This window comes from Lactuca sativa, chromosome 6 (assembly GCF_002870075.4).
Source record: "Lactuca sativa cultivar Salinas chromosome 6, Lsat_Salinas_v11, whole genome shotgun sequence".
Classification (NCBI taxonomy): Eukaryota; Viridiplantae; Streptophyta; class Magnoliopsida; order Asterales; family Asteraceae; genus Lactuca; species Lactuca sativa.
In genome coordinates, this window is record NC_056628.2 from 86,413,849 (window position 1) to 86,434,535 (window position 20,687).

At 37.8% G+C, this 20,687-nt stretch overlaps 1 protein-coding gene across 2 annotated transcripts; it reads right to left on the minus strand.

Moving 5' to 3' along the window:
• Positions 1 to 15,023: 15,023 nt before the first annotated feature.
• LOC111884464 (kinesin-like protein KIN-12B) lies at positions 15,024 to 20,349 on the minus strand. Of its 2 annotated transcripts, none has more exons than XM_052764673.1 (16): positions 19,826 to 20,349; positions 19,555 to 19,696; positions 19,378 to 19,457; positions 19,151 to 19,276; positions 19,005 to 19,064; positions 18,770 to 18,916; positions 18,541 to 18,636; positions 18,298 to 18,440; positions 18,063 to 18,212; positions 17,851 to 17,980; positions 17,560 to 17,776; positions 16,846 to 17,453; positions 16,673 to 16,771; positions 16,440 to 16,592; positions 15,548 to 16,339; positions 15,024 to 15,378 (listed from the first exon to the last, which is right to left on the minus strand). In XM_052764673.1, exons 1-16 carry the CDS (start codon positions 20,153 to 20,155, stop codon positions 15,139 to 15,141), a joined length of 3,513 nt encoding a protein of 1,170 aa, XP_052620633.1. In that variant the 5' UTR covers positions 20,156 to 20,349; the 3' UTR covers positions 15,024 to 15,138. The 2 variants fall into 2 exon arrangements, with proteins under 2 accessions (XP_052620633.1, XP_023736585.1); XM_023880817.3 differs by having other exon boundaries at positions 19,378 to 19,461; positions 19,559 to 19,696; positions 19,826 to 20,348.
• Between the last annotated feature and the right edge of the window lie 338 nt (positions 20,350 to 20,687).

Below are 20,687 nucleotides of genomic sequence, written 5' to 3' on the forward strand. Positions count from 1 at the left end.
TCTTTTATTCATATCTTTCTTCAAATTTTTATTTTTGTAGAATTATATGTTATTTCCTTTACTGTTTTTAATAAAGATTCTCAAAATGACACTTTCGGGTATGTTGTGCTAGAGAGTACAAATAAAAAATATTTAATTTATATTTGCATATGTTATGTCTATTTTTTATATGATATGTCTAATGTCAATTTGAATTTATGTTTTTATTATATTGAATTTTAGTTACTATTTATACTTTAAGTTTTCAATTTTTCAAATGTGATCATGCATAATGTTAACTTATTATGTTATTAAATAAATAATCATATGTTATTTGTCAATTTAAAAAAAATTGGCAACGTAGTCATTTATTTAAATTAGATTATTTATTCGGTTCATATATATATATATATATATATATATATATATATATATATATATATATATATATATATATGGTCTGGTTCAGGTGACGATTTTTTTTTTGGTAAGGATTCGTGAGGACACCTTAAAAAAAATTTAAAAAAAAATACAAATCATAAAATCGAGCATAGTACCATATTTGAGAGAAAAAAAAATTGGAAAAAAAAAATGAATCATAGATCATAAAAAGTGAATCATGGCTCATAAAAATGATTCATGATTCAATTTTAATGATCCAACTCTCCAATATTGTATTATACTAGATTTCATGATTTGTATTTTTTTTTATTTTTTTTAAGGTGTGCTCGTCCTCACATAATCTTGTTTATATATATATATATATATATATATATATATATATATATATATATATATATATATATATATATATAGATATATATATATGGTTAGGTTATATTGTTTCTAGTAACTATTGTGTGCCAGAACGCACAGATCTGAACCACCGGATGAATAAAATCAACAATCATGCTCTGAGGGTCTATGATATTACAATAGGGTAGCATGTATCATATAATCACACAAATTTCAGCAAAATGATATTTTGGTCAATTAACCTATTTTAAAAAATAAATTTTTTGGATTTTAAGGGATCATTAATTCCCTTATTTTTAAAAAAAAAAATATCTGACTTTTTGTCAGAATGACAAAAAGTCAACAATAAACTAGTAAATATATTTGCAGTTTTATTCTTGCATAATATTGTTTCATTCAACATACTTTTAATATTAAACATGCTTAAAAAATTATACAACATATTATCAAGAATAACATTTTCTAAAGAATACGGATTTTATTCTTTAAGAATCACTATTTACATTCATCCGTAAAGAAAAAGACTATAAACAATTATTACAATCATTCTAAAAAAATGTGACTTATAATGGTTTAAGGATTACATTTATTCTTAAAGATTAAAACTAAAAATGGTTAAAAAAAGAAAAAACATCAAAATCTAATAAAAACACTACTCTATTCCGAAAGAATATTATTCCGAAAGAATATTATCGTTCTCCATGTTTTCTTCATTTTCCACATTAATGGCAACCTCTTCAAAACCTAAATTCAAAAGGAAAACATAATCAACTTTCAAATATTAAAAATTTAGTGCATTAAATAGAATAAAACAATAAATTCGGATATAATGTGATATGCATTCAAATAGAATATAATTAAAATTTCTACAAACCAACATTAACAATCATCCCTAAACTTGCAATGTATATTATTCTGAAAGAATGTAATATTTCATTATTTAGGATGTTATTCCATAAGAATCGAGACCAATAATAAGAATATAAACCAATTTTATTCTGACAGAATTGGTTACGGTAATTCACTGCTTAAGTTGACAAGGAATTCAAGATTCTATTCTGACAAAATTAGAATTCGATATTCCATTCTAGCAAAATGATCGACACCTTATTGTAAATAAAACATACATTCAATTTCCCACAATTTCCCACAGAATAAATGAAATCAACACCTTATTGATGATATGCATGTGCAAACAAAGAAAGAAAAAAAGATGAGGGTACCTGAATGGAATTATTAGCACAAATAGTTGATTGATGGTCTTAAATCAACCAACATCCAACCAATATCGGTGAGTTATTGGTTCGGTTCGTAGATGAAGGCAAGAAAAAAAATATATGAAAATGTTTTGAGATAAGGGTCATCGTTATAGAAGTGCAAAGAAATCGTATTCAAAAAAGGAACAAAATCGATTATTGCAAAATCAGAATCAATTCAAATAAGTTATAAAGAATTCGATTCAAACAGTGCAATAAGCGATTTCAGAAAGCGAGGTTCAAAACGATTGCAATAAGCGATTTTTGAAAGGGGGTTCACAAAATCGATTACTGTAACAACCCAAAATACGACCCAAAAATTTTTGTTTTAATGTTACTAAAAATTCACATCATCCAATGTCATATATAACAAGAACCATGAGTCATAGTAACTGTGTCAAAACAAAACTGTATCAATCATAACAAAATGTCTGAATAAAACTCCCAGGATAAAACTGAAGTTGTGGTGGGTGCAATGCCATCAACCCGAGCTCTTCCCTTTGCTAGCGGAAGTACCTGAAACCAAAACTGAAACTATAAGCACGAAGCTTAGTGAGCTCCCCCAAACTACCACATACCATACAACAACATATAAACACATATTGGGCCTTGCCCACTGCATCGGACTAAAGTCCGGAAACTGCATCGGACCGGAGTCCGGAACTGACTAGGGCCTTGCCCTCTGCACCGGACCGAAGTCCGGAAACTGCATCGGACCGAAGTCCGAAACTAACCAGGGCCTCGCCCTCTGCATCAGACCGAAGTCCGGAAACTGCATTGGACCGAAGTTCGGAACTAACCAGGGCCTTGCCCTATGCATCGGACCGAAGTCCGGAAACTGACTTAACATAGCATAGCATAATCATAACTACTAACATAATCAAATATATTGCATACTGCATCGGACCAAAGTCTGGAACACATAACAGAAAGACAGGCTTGAATCACAAAGACATCAAGCACACTAAACTACTGCCTCGGACCGAAGTCCGGAACTACTACTAACTAGACGGGTCGACATTGTGGCCGTAGACCCATTCCTACTGGAAGGAAACTCACCTCGTAACGCTGGCTGCCGAGATGCTAAATCTGAAACTTCCTGACTGCTACTCCGGAACTCCCCAGCTACAAAACCCATAAACACTAAATCAAATATTGAATACTAATATCAAGGTAAAATGACTATTTACCCCTGGTCAAGTCAACTTCCTGGTCAAAGTCAACTTCCTGTTGACCGGACTCGTCGAGTTGGGTCGTCAACTCGCCGAGTCCCTTTCATCCATTCTAGTCTTCTACCCGCTTCTACTCGTCGAGTTTGGCAAAGACTCGACGAGTTCTTCTTCGATGCTAACATCGAGTCTAACTTCATCCGACTCGTCGAGTTGTATGAACAACTCGTCGAGTTCTCCTTCAACATATGAAGATTTCCAGTCTGTGACTCGCCGAGTCGTATGACCAACTCGTCGAGTCTGAAGAACAACTCGCCGAGTTGAAGAACAACTTGTCGAGTCCCAAGCATGCTATTACTATACAGTCGATTCTAATCGATTTCAGTGCTTCCAACTCATAGATATGAGCTTCTAGGACTGGTTTTACACGTAAAGTTCTTTTACGTGCATGCACAAGAGTATGAGGCTAAAATACCCAAAATCAACAAATACTAAGCACTTATGGTTTGGAACAAGGCCAAGATTGCATAAAGGTGGCTATAATGAGCTCCTGGAGTTCAATAACATCCAGATCTAAGGTTTCCATCCAAAGGAGAGTCCATATCTCCATTTTTGAATCATAAAAGGCTCCAAAGAAGACATAACAAGCATAAAAGAGGGTTTAATGGAGGAATACACAAGGTAATAACTTCATTAATTGAATGAGAAACAAATGGAAGCTAACTCCTGGATCTCCTTTCTCTTCTATGGACCTTCTTTCCTTCCTTCTCTTCCAAACTAGCACAAACACACTTAAACTCAACAATGGGGGCTAGGGTTTACATGGGAATGCTCTAAAGGTGTTGGAGGCTGGGGTGGGAGGCTATAATGACGTTCAAATAGGGTACAAACCCTTGAAATTAGGGCTTCATCCAGACAGACAAACTCGCCGAGTCCCAACATATGGACTCGTCGAGTAGCCAACTTAAATCGCGAGCTCATCCCGCTTGTACTCGACGAGTCGGGCTACAGACTCGTCGAGTACCCCTTAAGAAATGAAGATACTTTAATTAAATTTACATACCAGAAATGGAGCGTTACAACTCTCCCCACTCATCTTATACTTCGTCCTCGAAGTCTGTTGTCGTTGATTCCAAAAATAACTCAGGATAATGCTCCCTCATCTCCCCCCTCGGTCTCCCACGTCCACTCTGAACCCTTTCGGTGCTGCCACTGCACCTTCACTAACTGATCCACCTTGCTCCTCAAGGTCTTTGTCTTCCGATCTAAGAACGAAACTGGTCTCTCGATATAATTCAGGTTGCTATCAACCTAAATATCCTCTAATGGTACAACTGCTGACTCGTCCACCAAACACTTCCTCAACTGAGAAACATGGAAAGTGTTGTGGATCTGGCTAAGCTCTGCTGGAAGATCCAACCGATAAGCAACCCGACCCACCCGGGCCAAGACCCTAAAAGGACCAATGAACCTGGGGCCCAGTTTGCCCCTCTTCCGGAACCTGATAACACCCTTCTAGGGTGATACCTTCAGGAGGACCATATCGCCCACCTGAAACTCCAAGTCCGAACGCCTCCTGTCGGCGTAACTCTTCTATCGACTCTATGCAGTCTGCAATCTGCTACGGACCTGCTGGATTAACTCTGTGGTCTTGAGCACCACCTCGGTGCTCCCGATGACTCGCTGACCGGCCTCGCCCCAACAAATCGAGGTCCTACACTTCCTCCCATAGAGCATCTCGAAAGGAGGGCGGTCAATACTAGTGTGGTAACTGTTGTTATACGAAAATTCCGCTAAAGGAAGATACGTATCCCAACTACCTACAAAATCTAGGACACATGCCCGAAGCATGTCCTCGAGAGTCTGAATCATCCTCCGCTCTGCCCGTCCGTCTGGGGGTGGAAAGCGGTGCTAAAATGAAGACGAGTCCCCATCTCGTCATGAAACCGCTTCTAAAACCTGGAAGTAAAATGGACGTCTGGATCTGATACTACTCAGACAGGCACTCCATGTCATGCCATTACCTCGTGCACATAAATATCGGCTAGCTTCTCGGCCGATATGCTCTCCTGAATCGGTATGAAATGCGCGCTCTTGGTCAGCCGATCCACAATGACCCAAATCGAGTCAACTCCATGTGCCGTCCTGGGAAGCTTAGTGATGAAATCCATAGTGATATCCTCCCATTTCCACACCGGAATGTCTAACGGTTGCATCTTGCCGTGGGGTCTCTGGTGTTCTTCCTTGACCTTCTTGCAGGTCAGGCATCTCTCTACGTACCAGGCTACGTCCCGTTTCATGTAGGGCCACCAATAATCGGGTCGAAGATCTCTATACATCTTCGTCTCCCCTGGATGGATGGAGAACCGGGACTTGCGGGCCTCATCCATCAACACTTGCCATATTCCTCCCCAATACGACACCCATACTCTCCCATGAAGGGTCAAAAATCCTTGACTGTCATAATCGAAAGAAGTTACTTGGCCCACAATCCTCTCACACTTCTGCCTCTCCTCCTTCAGGCCCTCGACCTGTGCCTCTCTAATCTGCTCCAACAATGGAGTAATCACCGTCATCCTCAGACATATATCTCTGATCGGTGCCACCATCGCCTTGCGGCTCAGAGCGTCGGCCACAACGTTGGCCTTGCCCGGATGATAAAGGATCTCACAATTGTAGTCCTTTACCACATCTAACCATCGACGCTGCCTCATGTTCAAATTTGGTTGATCCATGAGGTACCTCAGACTCTTGTGATCCATGTAAATGGTACAGCGGACCCCATAGAGGTAATGCCTCCAAATCTTAAGGGCAAACACCACTGCCCCCAGCTCTAAATCGTGCATTGGATAGTTAGCCTCGTGAGGCTTCAACTATCTAGAGGCATAAGCTATCACATGCCCTCGCTGCATCAACATTGCTCCCATCCCTGTGATCGAAGAATCACAATAGACTACAAAGTCATCCACTCCTTCTGGCAAGGGAAGAATCGGTGCCTCGCACAATCGTTGTTTGAGGGTCTCAAATGTCGCCTGATGCTCAGGTCCCCAGCGAAACACCACCGACTTCCTAGTCAGTCGGGTAAGTGGAACTGCTATCTTGGAGAAGTCCTGGATGAATCTCCTGTAGTACCCTGCCAACCCTAGGAAGCTCCGAATCTCATATGGAGACCTCGGGACCTCCTACTGCATCACGGCCTCTATCTTGGCCGGATCCACCAATATCCCCTTCTGGTTGATGAGGTGTCCAAGGAACTGCACCACGCACAACCAGAACTCGCACTTAGAGAACTTCGTGAAAATTTTCCCCCTCCTCAAGGTCCTTAGCACCTCCTTCAGGTGCTCCTCATGCTGCTCCTGAGTCTTGGAATAAACCAAGATATCGTCAATGAGCACTATCACACACCAATCCAGCATCGGCCTGCATACGCGGTTCATGAGGTCCAGGAACGCGGCTGGAGCGTTGGTGAGCCCAAACGGCATCACCACAAACTCATAATGACCATAACGGGTCCTAAAATCTGTCTTCTGAACATCCTCACCTCTGACCCGCATCTGATGATAATCGAAGCGTAGATCAATCTTGGAAAACCAAGATGCTCCCTGAAGCTGATTGAACAAATCATCTAACCTTGGAGTAGGTAACGGTTCTTCACCGTTACCTTGTTCAACTCCCGGTAATCTATACACATACGGTGCGACCCATCCTTCTTCTTCACAAACAGGATCGGGCCTCCCCATGGTGAACTGCTCGGTCTGATGAAACCCTTGTCTAGCAGCTCTTGCAACTGCGTGGACAACTCTTGCATCTCTGGAGGAGCCAACCGATACGGCGCCTTGGCTATTGGAGCCGCACCCGAAACAAGGTCAATCCGAAACTCAACCTGTCTCTCCGGAGGTATCGCAGGCAGATCCTCTGGAAATACATCCGGGTACTCAAGTACCACCGGTACATCGTCAACAGTCACCTTGCCCTTCTCCCAGGCATCCAAAACATAGGCGACGTCCCCCACGCAACCCTGCTAGAAGTAGCGTCGAGCTCTCGCTGCCGAGCAAAGAATCGGTCCGCGCTATGGCCTCTCGCCCTGAATCACTAACTCTCCCCCACCAGGGGTGCAGACCCTCACTAACTATAGCTCACAATCAATCACTGCCCCCATTGGGGCTCAGCCAATCCATACCCACTATGACCTTATTCCCTCGCAGGGGAATAGGAACCATATCCACTAAAAACTGCTCATCAAATAACTGCAGCGAATAAGCCCTATGTACTCTCGCGACCCTGACGGTCCTGTCATCAGCTATCTCAACCTCAAGTGGACAATCCAGCTCCCTCGGAGCTCTGCCGAACCTCTTGCTAAGCTCAAGTGAGACAAATGATCAGGTAGCCCCCGAATCAAACAATAATGTAACGGATATGTCGTTCACTAAGAACGACCCTATATATATAAAAAAACATATAACCATAAGAAATAATCAACATTAATAAAGAGATGAAGGGAAGATACATACTCTTCACCACATCAGGAATCGCTCGCGCCTCCTCTGTTGTCATCTGAAAAGCTCTACTCTTCACCATTGGCGCCTCACTTCGGCCCTGACGGCCGTCTGTAATCCTCAATGTTGCAGGGGCAGGTACTGCCACCTTCCCTGCTGCTACTAGCAAACTCGGACACTGGGACTTTTTATGTCCCCTCTGATTGCAATGGAAGCAAATCAGATCAGATACCGCGGTAACGGTGGGAGTAGCTGTACAATCTCTTCTCATATGCCCGGTCCGGCCACACTTGTAGCAACCGGGACTCCCTGCCTTGCACGCCCTGTCGTGCAATCTCCCACACTTGCCACACAGACTGTGGCTCTGCTGACCTTTAGATCTATGATCTGATACCTTGGGCTTTTTGCCCGAACTCCCAGTGCCAGACACTGCCTCTGGCTTCCTCTTCTTCTCCATCTCTAGATCAATCTCTCTCTCACGAGCCCTAGCAATCATGTCATCCAGCATTTTACAACTGGATCGGCTCACAAACTGGCGGATATCACTCCGCAACATCTCATGATAACAAGCCTTCTTCATTTCCTCCTTAGTTGCGTACTGAGGAATGAGAAGAGCCCTCTCCCTGAACTTGGCAGTAATCTCTGCCACTGTCTCTATAGTCTGGGTGAGATCCTGAAACTCCTTGGCTAACTGTTGCACCTCAATGACCGGTGCAAACTCGGCTCTGAACCGGGTAGTAAAATCCGCCCAAGTCATTGCATCTAGTGTTGTATCATCCCTGATGACATGCCCGATGTCCTCCCACCAATCTCGTGCCATGTCCTTCAGAAGACGGGATGCTAGTCTGACCTTGTCCCCCTCGGGACATCTGCTGGTGCGGAAAGCATTGGCGACATCCGCCAACCACCTGGTACATGCTATGGGGTCCCGGCCTCATGATAGTCAGGAGCTCCACAGGCTCTGAACTCCCTGAAAGTGAGCGTACACGACCCCATCATGGTCGCCACCTCAGCACGGAAGGTGCTCAACCTCTCATCCATCAGCTCTAAAATACCCTCCTTGATCGAACCAAAGATCACAGGAGTCTGCTCGAGTATGATGTGAGTAACCTCTGAAGAGAGAAACTCCCTGGTCTGGTCATCCAAATGCTCAGCTCCCGAGCCTGGTCCTGATCCCTCACCGGCCCCTAAACTGCCGACTGCCGGTCTAGGGCGTAAAACTACCATTCTGAAACACATAACGACAACGTCAGAAATACTAATATATCTCGAGGGATCACTATTACTACAAGTTTCCTGGTTTCGCCTTGGCCTTCCTAGATTCGAGTACAAATCCTCTGCTTTCAGTAGTATGGGCCCCTACTACCTTCCACATCTATATGTACCTTCCCCAAGAATTGCCTCGACTCCACCAAGTCCCTTCTACTACTGCTGCTGATCTTATGCTAATCTCATCCTAGGCTAGCCCTATGGTTATCACCAACCCACTCTCTGCCATCAGCTGCATAAGAAGTCCCCACTTTCTTCCCCTAACTAGCTCGCGAGTACTATTACATATCACTCAGACTAGATAATTCTTCTAATGAGGGATCCTACCCTATAACGGTTGGACTCAAACGAGAGGTGCGAAATAGAGCTAGACCTAACCTTCTAAAATTATTTAGTCCTTGCAATATGTAACTTAACATATTCGTTTACTAGTCAGTGAAAGACAACTAGAACTCCTAAAAGCACAAAGCAAGCAGCATTCGGGCATTGAGTACACAATCAAGCATACACCACTCTAGCTATTATTCTGACTAATCTGCACTAGCATACAATGCTAAGCTCATACTATCAGGCATAACCTAACCAGGCTATCCTATTGTTGGCTACTCAATACTAGCATGCAATTCTCATAAAGCCGAAACACATATAGCAGGCACATAAGGCATCCTCCTAGATCCTTAGTCCTATTCTAGCATGTTGTTCTACTGAAACTGATAATCATAACATAAACTTGTATGGGTAATTTGGTAGTACTTACTTGAGCTCGGCTGATCGCATGCATCACACCCCTTTTTAAGAAAACTCTTTTTCTTTCTAAGTTCTTTTCAAAATTTCTTTTCGAAAACGTTTCTCTTTTAAAAATCTTTCACCATTTCCTTAGTTTGGGTTCAAACACACTCGAAAGTATGCCTGAATCCCTCAAACCAAGACTCTGATACCAACTTGTAACAACCCAAAATACGACCCAAAAATTTTTGTTTTAATGTTACTAAAAATTCACATCATCCAATGTCATATCTAACAAGAACCATGGAATGAGTACTCAAAAGTCATAGTAACTGTGTCAAAACAAACTGTATCAATCATAACAAAATGTCTGAATAAAACTCCCAGGATAAAACTGAAGTTGTGGTGGGTGCGATGCCATCAACCCGAGCTCTTCCCTTTGCTAGCGGAAGTACCTGAAACCAAAACTGAAACTGTAATCACGAAGCTTAGTGAGCTCCCTCAAACTACCACATACCATACAACAACATATAAACACATATTGGGCCTTGCCCACTGCATCGGACCAAAGTCCGGAAACTGCATCGGACCGGAGTTCGGAACTGACTAGGGCCTTGCCCTCTGCATCAGACCGAAGTCCGGAACTAACTAGGGCCTCGCCCTCTGCATCGGACTGAAGTCCGGAAACTGCATCGGACCGAATTCCGGAACTAACCAGGGCCTTGCCCTCTGCATCGGACCAAAGTCCGGAAACTGACTCAACATAGCATAGCATAATCATAACTACTAACATAATCAAATATATTGCATACTGCATCGGACCAAAGTCCATAACACATAACACAAAGACAGGCTTGAATCACAAAGACATCAAGCACACTGAACTACTGCCTCGGACCGAAGTCCGAAACTACTACTAACTAGACGGGTCGGCATTGTGGTCGTAGACCCGTTCCTACTAGAAGGAAACTCACCTCGTAACGATGGCTGCCGAGATGCTAAATCTGAAACTGCTTGACTGCTCTCGTCAAGTTCTCCTTCAACATATGAACACGTACAGTTTGTAACTCGCCGAGTCGTATGAACAACTCATCGAGTCTGAAAAACAACTCGTCGAGTCCCAAGCATGCTATTACTATACAGTCGATTCTAATCGATTTTAGTGCTTCCAAATCATAGATCTGAGCTTCTAGGACTGGTTTTACACATAAAGTTTCCAACTTTACGTGCATGCACAAGAGTATAAGGCTAAAATACCCAAAATCAACAAATACTAAGCACTTAGTGTTTGGAACAAGGCCAAGATTGCATAAAGGTGGCTATAAAGAGCTCCTGGAGTTCAATAACGTCTAGATCTAAGGTTTTCATCCAAAGGAGAGTCCATATCTCAAGTTTTGAATCATAAAAGGCTCCAAAGAAGACATAACAAGCATTAAAGAGGGTTTAATGGAGGAATACACAAGGTAATAACTTCATTAATTGAATGAGAAACAGATGGAAGCTAACTCCTGGATCTCCTTTCTCTTCTATGGACCTTTTTTCCTTCCTTCTCTTCCAAACTAGCACAAACACACTCAAACTCAACAACGGGGGCTAGGGTTTACAGGGGAAATGCTCTAAAGGTGCTGGAGGCTGGGGTGGGAGGCTATAATGACGTTTAAATACGGTACAAACCCTTGAAAATAGGGTTTCATCCAGATAGGTAGACTCGCCGAGTAGCCAACTTAAATCGCGAGCTCATCCCGCTTCTACTCGACGAGTCGGGCTACAGACTCGTCGAGTACCCCTTAATAAATGAAGATACTTTAATTAAATTTACATACCAGAAATGGAGCGTTACAATTACCCAAAACGAAGTACATATAATCGATTAAATCAAAAACACTTTAATAAAAGGAACAAAGAAAGTTACTAGTAGATTGGAGAAGGAGAATCATCATGGTCCGAACCTTGAATCTTCGTGATCGATTAGAGAATGAGAAGTCAAGGAGCGGTGCGATGCCATACTCTGGGGATGTCGCTGGAAGTAAAAAGACTATAGTCACTACCCTATTGCACCGGAGCGAAATATCAATGGTGTGTCGCTGCTTGCTACCGACGGTGTTGCACAGTGGCAAAATCGAAGAAACGGCGGTAAGAAGGTGTAATAATTTTGTGAGCGACAACTGGCTGATAAAGGGATGTTGGTTTTCTAGGGTTTAACTAATTAAGGAGGGATTAATTGAATGATTTTTTACCATAATTAGATATACTAAGTTTACCATTATACCATTTTTTAATTTAATTAATGATTTATTGTTTCTTGAATTCTCATTGGTGCATTTTGGCACATACTATTTGTTAGAAACATTTGAACCTAGCTAGCTATATATATATATATATATATATATATATATATATATATATATATATATATATATATATATATATATATATATATAGGTAGAGGTGGGTTCAATTGAGAAAATAAAAAAAGGTTGAGAATGGGGGAATCATTCTCAGCCACTCATTTTATTTAAGCATAAAAAGACACGGTGGCAAACTTGTAAATATGATAACAACCTTCAATCTCAAATACGTATCTGTAGAGAATTAGATTACAGTTCAAACCTATTCATCGTTCATCATCCAAATTTCTTCTCCAACTTTCAATAATCATCCAGATTTCTTCAATTAAACCATCATCAACATCATCCAGCGCTAATCAATCATCGATCTTCGTCAATAATCAACACGATTCAACAGTTAACAACAAAAATTCGTTTTTGGTTCTTTTAATTCAACCTTCAATTGTGCTTGAATACGATCAGATTTTCAACATCTATGATTAATTATACTCCCATCGTTATTAGATCAACATCATCGATAATCAACAAAAATCCACTTCATATCATTCATTCAACATCGATTATCAAATAAAACTTCAAAATTGAGGTTAGAAAAAGATCAAATCGTTTTTTTTTTTGAAAAATTTCATATAATTCTCTATCAATCTACTCTTTTGTAAGATTTAAATAGTCAAAATATCATGTTTTTAACATTTTTAAAAAAAGTTAAATTGTATGCACTCCAACTGTTTGATGAAATGCATAAACTAAATTACCACGTTATATTCATATATGAATATGTTTTCTCAGGATATGATTATTAAAACAAAAAAAAATAAATATGCAAGTCTGTATGTTATTCATATGTGAATAACATATAAAAATTATATATATTTGTGAAAATACCTTGTAATATTCATATGTGAATATATCATATAATATTCATAAATGAATATACTATGTAATATTCACATGTGATATACAATGTAATACTATGTAATATTCATATATGAAAATATTATCTAATATTCATAAGTGAATATATCATCTGATATTCACAAGTGAATACACTATGTAATATTCATAAGTGAATGTATCGTATAATATTTAAATATGAATATACTATGTTTATTATATGTTATATTCATATATGAATGAAAAAAAAAAAGTAATCATAGTTTTTATTCATAACTGAATAACGAATGTACTGTAGTAAAAATCTGATTCATTTTTATTCACTTATGAATAACGATAGCCGAAAATATATAAAAAAAAAAAAAAAAAAAAAAAAAAAAAAAAAAAAACAAATTTTTTATTTTATCTTAAAACTATATCAATATGGATGTCTATTTGTAGAGAATAAAAAAATCATGAATTTTGGTATATTTAAAATCATTTTTCAATAAAAATAGCTTCTTAAAAATTAAAAAAAAAAAAACAAAAAAACTATGTTTTTGTATATATTAAGGTAATGATTAGCATAGTTTAAGGAAACATGTTTTGTTGGAAAACACATATCTATTTCTTTCCCATTTTTACTGGTACGACGGAGGCTTTGCGGCAAAAATAAATGAGTGGTTGATAATGATTCCCTCATTCTCAACCTTTTTTTCTCAATTGAACCCTCCTCTATATAGGTAAAGGTTCAAATGAGAACCAAAAAAGGTTAAGAATCGTAAGAACCTCTAATTTTAGATGTTTATAAAGGGTTTAGGGTTTAGGGTGTTTATAAAGGGTTTAGGGTTTAGGGGTTAGGGTTTAGGGTTTAGGGTTACCCTAAACCCTTTATAAATATCTAAAGTTAGAGGTTCTTACGGTTCTTAACCTTTTTTGTCCTTATTTAAACCTCTCTCTCTCTCTCTCTCTCTCTCTCTCTCTCTCTATATATATATATATATATATATATATATATATATATATATATATATATATATATATATATATTATCAAGCTCTTTCGGTAAGTACAATATTTTATCAATACATACTTCATTGGGTCCATTTTATTCATGCAAAAACTTAATAAATGAAAAAACAAGGAAACAACCCAAGTGAATTTAAAATTATCCAATTATTATTATTGAATTTGGTTCTATCTTTAGCTAGCAAAACACACAGACACAATAAAATTTCTTCATATCCGAACACTTGAATTTAAATTTTTTTGTCATATTATAATATATATCAATAAAAAACATTTTGTGAATCAAGCACTCTCTAGCATATAAAAAATTTGTTACACAGCAAGTTAAGACTTTTTCGATTTGTCCATTCCAAGATTCGATTCTTTTCCAACAAATGATGCCTTCATTTTCAATACACAGTACAAAATTCACAAAACAAAGTCTTAAAAACCGTTAAATCACATAAACGGTACCTGTTTACCTTGTTCTTATCATGAACATGTCGTACCATAATTTCCAATACCAATTTAGTTTTGACAATACAAAATGAAAATCAAAATCAAAATCATCTTTGGTGCAATATAACTATCATCAATCCTAGACACATTACTTTCTTGATGTCACCATCATGGCCCATTCCTTGTCTTGATGTTCTTTTTAAACATCCCAATCTTGCTATAAAGAAAAATATAATAAAGAAATGAATGTCGATTATTATCTATCTCTTCATTAGATAATGTAAGGCTAGGCAAGGAATGTTATCTACTTTGTTGTGTTCCTATCTTTTGGTCCATTAAATATTTTACATATATATATGATATATGATATACCCTTAAGTGGTCCACAAGTAGGGGAGATATACATTTCAAAGAAGACAATACCACAAGCTACTTGTTTAATGGTCTCTACTCACATAAAATCTACACTCACCATACAACAATATTCAGGGGGCTCCAAAGAATGGTACTTGTCAACTCCATGTCTAAATTATGCTTTTTCTTTTTTTTTTTTTTAATTTTGCCCCCTATCCAATTGACAAAATGATCCCACATTGTTATCAAACTACATTGCCATTTCTTTTTTCAATTATGAGATCTAACCACCCTTTGTCTTTCTACAACAAAGACCCTACAAACTCAATGGAGGCTTGAAAAAAGAGTAGACATTATTGTGGTTAAATATTTCAAACGGAATATTATGCTTGAAAAAAGAATTTATGTATTGTACAAAATAAATGTTGATAACAAATTTTTGTACTTATATGTTGCATCTATCGTATCCAGAGAACTCTGGTAATGTGGTCAACTCTTCTTTTTCCACATTATAGAATTGGTCAAACTCATCTCTGGGTTTTTGTTTTTGTTGTTGTTGTTGGTCAACTTTGATGTTTGACTCCTGTAGATTGTATATTGGTGTATCATTCTTGTGTTTTTTCTTGAGTTTTTCAATGTGTTTGTAGGCATTCTGTGTTTCTTCTTCTGCATCTCTAGCACGTGCCTACATATGTTAGAATATGTCAGTTTATGAACTTCATGATTTCAATTAGATTATAAATAGATATACTTAGTGAAGTTAAGTAATCACATAGCCTCATTTATAATTGATAAAATTAAAATTTTTGTTTTTGTTAAAAAAAAAATAAATAAATAAATAAATAGAAACTGACCTCTGAAAAAGCAACAGCTTCTTCTGCTTCTTTGAGTCTCACAAGTAATTCACCAGCAGCTTGTACAGCATCAGCAGTATCTCTCAATTGTTCTTGAAGCCCTTTAATTTCATCCCTAAAACGCCCTCTCTCCCTTTCTCTTTCCACCTTTATGGTTGAAATTTCAGCAGCAAGGGCATTTATAAATTTTGATTCATTACCCCTTACTCCAGCTTTTGTAGCTGCTTTCTTCACATCTTCAATTCCATCTTGAATTCTTCGTTGCCTTATTAGCATGTTCATATGTCTCTCCTCTAAATCAGCATACTGTTCAAGCATTCTTGCATGACCCTCCATTGCCATTTGCATTGCTTCTTTAAGCTCTTGTGAACATTTTCTCTCTGTTTCAAGTTCTTGTTTTTGCTTTTCAGCAAGCAATCGGTTGGCTTCTAGTTGACTTTTCAACTCTTGTGTAAGAGAAATCCATTTGTTCTCTTCTTCATTGAATCGGATTCTCTCTGATTCAAATCTCTGTTCATCGGTTGACTCTGGGATTGTGGATAAAGAAGGGGATTCATTGGTTTCAGATGGATATGTTATTTGTAAAACAGGAGTTTGTGTTTTAGAGAATTTTGGTGAAGAATCTACATAAGATTGAAGTTGACTCCTTAAATCTTGAATCTCTTCCATTAAAACATCCCTCTCTCCCATATCAAAGAAGCTCCTGTAACGTTCCAATTCATCTTGTATTCTTTTCAACTCAATTTCTTTCCTTAGAGTTTCCGGATGATTCTCGTATTTTTCCTTCAGAGTCTGTATTACATGTAAAAAAAGAAGCATGAAAATTTTAAAATAGTAAAAATGAAAGAACCATAGAAAGTTGAGAAAATCTGGAAGGCGTATGTATGCATACTTGATGTTCATTTGCTAAAGATGTCAATTCTTCATTTACAAACTCCTCAGCAGACAAAACACCATCCATTAAGTTCTCAAGACGGGCGATTTTGTCTTCTTGCAGTTGCCCAATAATCGAATTGCACTCACGTTCATGTTTATACTGTTCCACCTGTGATGGTATGAAAATGGTTAAAGGGTAAAAAAGTAATTTCATATCAACATTGAGGGAACTGAAAACAAGCATAATACCAGACGATTAAGTTGCATAATTTCATTGTGTTGTCTAGTGCAGAATTCTTCTAACACCATTTCTCTCCTTATAGCTCCAGCCAAGACTTTTTCCACTACCTACAAGAATGTTACACATGAATTAATCTCAAAATAAAATGAATAAATAATTTTTTTCTGTTAAAAAATATTACTTTTGGAACTAGCTGCTTGGATTTTTCAACCAATTGTGGCGCATCAAAAGGAACCAACTGCAGATTTGAAGTATCATGTTCATGTGTATCTTTATCTTCTACTAATTCAGATGTTTTACTCTTGCAATTGTTGCACAAATACTCCATGGATTTCTCTATCTCGTCAGATAACACATTCTCTAGAGAAAAAGTTTGAACACCAACATCTTTTTGAACTGGTTTACATGGAAACCTGAATGATGAACGCCCTAAAGCAAAACTTTTTCTATTTTTATCTAAAACTTCAAGCCCATGATGCAGACTAGCAGCCAAACGATCCGTTTGTCCAAAAGCACTACTCTGTTTATGTGAAAGCATGATAGATTCAGAAATATTGTTTGCAAGGGCATTTTGGGAAGCAGTAAATGTTGAAGAAGTCCTTAAACTTTTCCTGCTGCTACTAGTAACTGTTGGTGAAACACTTGGAGTTGGACACTTGAGGATTGGGGATACTTCAGATGGTAGTATTGTAAGGGTAGGAGTGGTAAATGTGTCATTTTCTTCATTATCATCAGCAGTTGTAACTAATTCAGACTTGTCAACTTGTTCAGAAGTCTCTTCTGTAAGACCTGTTTATGAATTTGACTTGATTTAGTTTCATGGAGATGGATTAAAAGTGTAAACAATAAAGAAAGGTTGAAAACTGGATTTCAATTTTCACATGATGACATCTACCTGTTTCCATATTTTTGCATGCTTCAGTGGCTTCCAAAAGAACTTGTTCAGCTTCCTCAACAATTTCCATTTCTTCATCCTCGTCATCTTCCATATGAGGTAGCATCATCATAGGACGATTTAAGCTGTATTTCAGAAGATTCAAACTTCTACGTGCATTCCAACCTGTATTTGGATCAGGTGAATTGTTGTTTTCCTTCATGCGTATTAGTTCATCCTGTTATATATCAATAATTCCAATCAGTAGCTGCTGTATCATAAACTTGAATTAAAAAAAAATGGAAAATGTACCTTTAGTTGTCGAATCACTTCACGTAGTGTGTTCACATCCTCCTGCATTTGTTCATTAACAACTGCCTTGTTCTTGATAGCTTTTGCACGTTTTGCAAATCTCAATGTACTAAAAGTCTCACTCTTACAGCTGTTTCATTATATTATAAAAGGTTTAAAAACAAACACACAGAAATAAAAGGATCAAAAAGAATTTTTCATGTTATTGTTACCTTTCTGAAGGTGAAATGGCACAGACCATGGCAAGTTTTGCATTTCCACCAAGAGATTCCTGCAACAAAAATGTCAGCTTGGAATCTCTATATGGAATGTGCCTTTGCTTTCCTGTTTGGGAAACCTCTGCTAGAATGTTAATCAAGTTTCTGAAATTGTCAAACATAAATGAATATTAGAATAGATCAACAGAAATGAAATCAACAAAAACATAATATAAATCATATGTCATACCCGAGTTGTGAAAGTGAACGATTAATATTCCCAGCTTCTTTTAAGCGTTCTCCAGCTGCACCTGTTGACTTTTGTCTCTCGGATCCAGCAAGGTCAACAAGATTTATTCGACTTGTTTTGAGGGAACTCAAGCCATCTTTGCTCTATAAATTTTGAATTGTGGATATGAAAACACAAGACAAAATTACTATATAGGACACCACAAAAGCAAATAACTTGAAATTTTTCACCATCTATTATTACCTTGCATCGTGATTCAACAACACAAGTGAACACACTGTGAGAGCGTGAACTCTCCATATTTATACTTGTAGCTCCTGTCCTTCTATTTGACAACCCCTGCATACAACTATCGTATTAAGAAAAGCATAAACCAGAGACAAATGAAGAATCTTGATATGATCGATTACTGATGGTTGTGGCACTCATTATAATGGAAACCTTTCATTAAGCAAGAGTAAAGTATCCAAACCTTTTTCAGAAGTTTTGTCACATCTTTTAGACTGCAAACGGACTCCTCTGTTAAATTTTCAACATATACACCTGTTTTAGTATCTTCTCTTATTTGAAGGTTTCTTTGAACTGGATCCAACAAATCAGTAATTTGTTCATTATAGATCTGTCAATACAGTTTCCCAGAATTAAGATTTAAGATACTTGTAACAACAGAAGTTCAATTGTCCATGATAAATAAATTATCATGTTACCTCAAGAAAAGAACAGCGGCATTGATACATGAGTTGCTTGTCAGCATGTTTATTTTGTTCCTATACAAAATTTCCTTTAATGCATGAGGACAGATTTAAGTGAACATCAAGGTAAATATCAATATAGACTTAACATACAATCTCACCTCATTCATGCGAAAAAATAGTCTTTCAAACACACGAGGTGTCAATCCTTGTTGATCACTAGATAACTCCTCTTCCAACAATGCATTGGATGGACCCCATATTGTGTAGGTCTTTCCACTCCCAGTCTACTCAAATTTTATTTGTGGTGTGTATTAATATAAATAGCCATGAATAATGAAAGAAAGAAAGTTGATACATTTATAGTCAAAAGGAAGATAAACTATACCTGCCCATATGCAAACACAGAACTATTAAATCCAGCAATACAATTTTCAACAAGGGGAGCTCCTACGAACTGGAATATATCTACCTGAAAAAGACAAATTGAATTCAACAGAAACACAATAATCATTTCATCAGTGTTAAAATCTAGATGCATTTCATATCAAAATATACACAAAACGTGCCTGAGTTGAGGATGCATCGGCTACAGAATCAAAAGTAAATGTCTGCCCAAGAATTGACAAAGAATCACCAGATGTCTTCTGTACTATAACTTCCCCCTCTTCTTCATTCGTATTTGGTGGCCTCATTCGCACAATAACCTAAATTGATCCGGATCACAACAAAATTAGATATATTCCTACATGTTAAGACCGGCTTTCTTGTACAATTTCTTGAAGAACTCAGCAATTTACAGTTCGGAAAGATAAGATCGTCTCTTATAAATATACCTTGACCCCAGTATCCGAAGATCCAGCAACACCATTTTCAAGAAGAAAATCATTACTAAGCTTCCGCTTGTGAGAATTAGACGGAGGAGGTCTGGGTGGCAGTGGAGATTTCAATTTACTGGAAGCACCGGGAGATGGTTTACCAGTAAACGATGGAGAAGGATACGAATCTGGAATGGCGTTGGGGTCAGAAGGTGGAGCATTTTCTTTGGGGGATTTATGTTTTCGACTAGAAGATTTACTCTGCTTTGTCGAAGTAGGGTTTGATGGAGGTGTATCCACAGAATTCTCTCTCAAGATGGGGCTTCTTGGTTGAATAAAACGCTTCATCTTTGCAAAATCCTTGTTCAGAGTAGCGATCGAGATAGTGAAGGAGATTTAGGGTTCCGACAGACAAAGTAGCGAGAAATTATGAGAGACACACACAGTACAGACACTGTAAAGAGAGAGACGGAGAGAGAGACAGAAAGCTGTAGCCGTTTGAAAGGGGTTTGGGCGGATCGAAAAATTCAAATCAAATTGGGGATCACAAAATTGCTTTAATTGTTCTTTAGTTTGTAAAATGAATAACATATCCTCTAATTAACTCCTCCACTGTTTACTTTCACTATTTTAATAGAAAATAGAAAATGATTAATATAATCATTTTTTTATTTTTTAAAAGAATAACCAAAAATAATTAAATAGATATACAGTTTCTAATGTGTCCACTACGAAATTGAATTGTAAAATAAAATAATAATAATAATAATAATAATAATAATAATAAATAATAAATAAATTCATGTTTCTCATCATGCTACGCAAGATATGGGATACAATACAAATGTAGACATGGCAATAGAGCGGGTTTGGGTCGAAT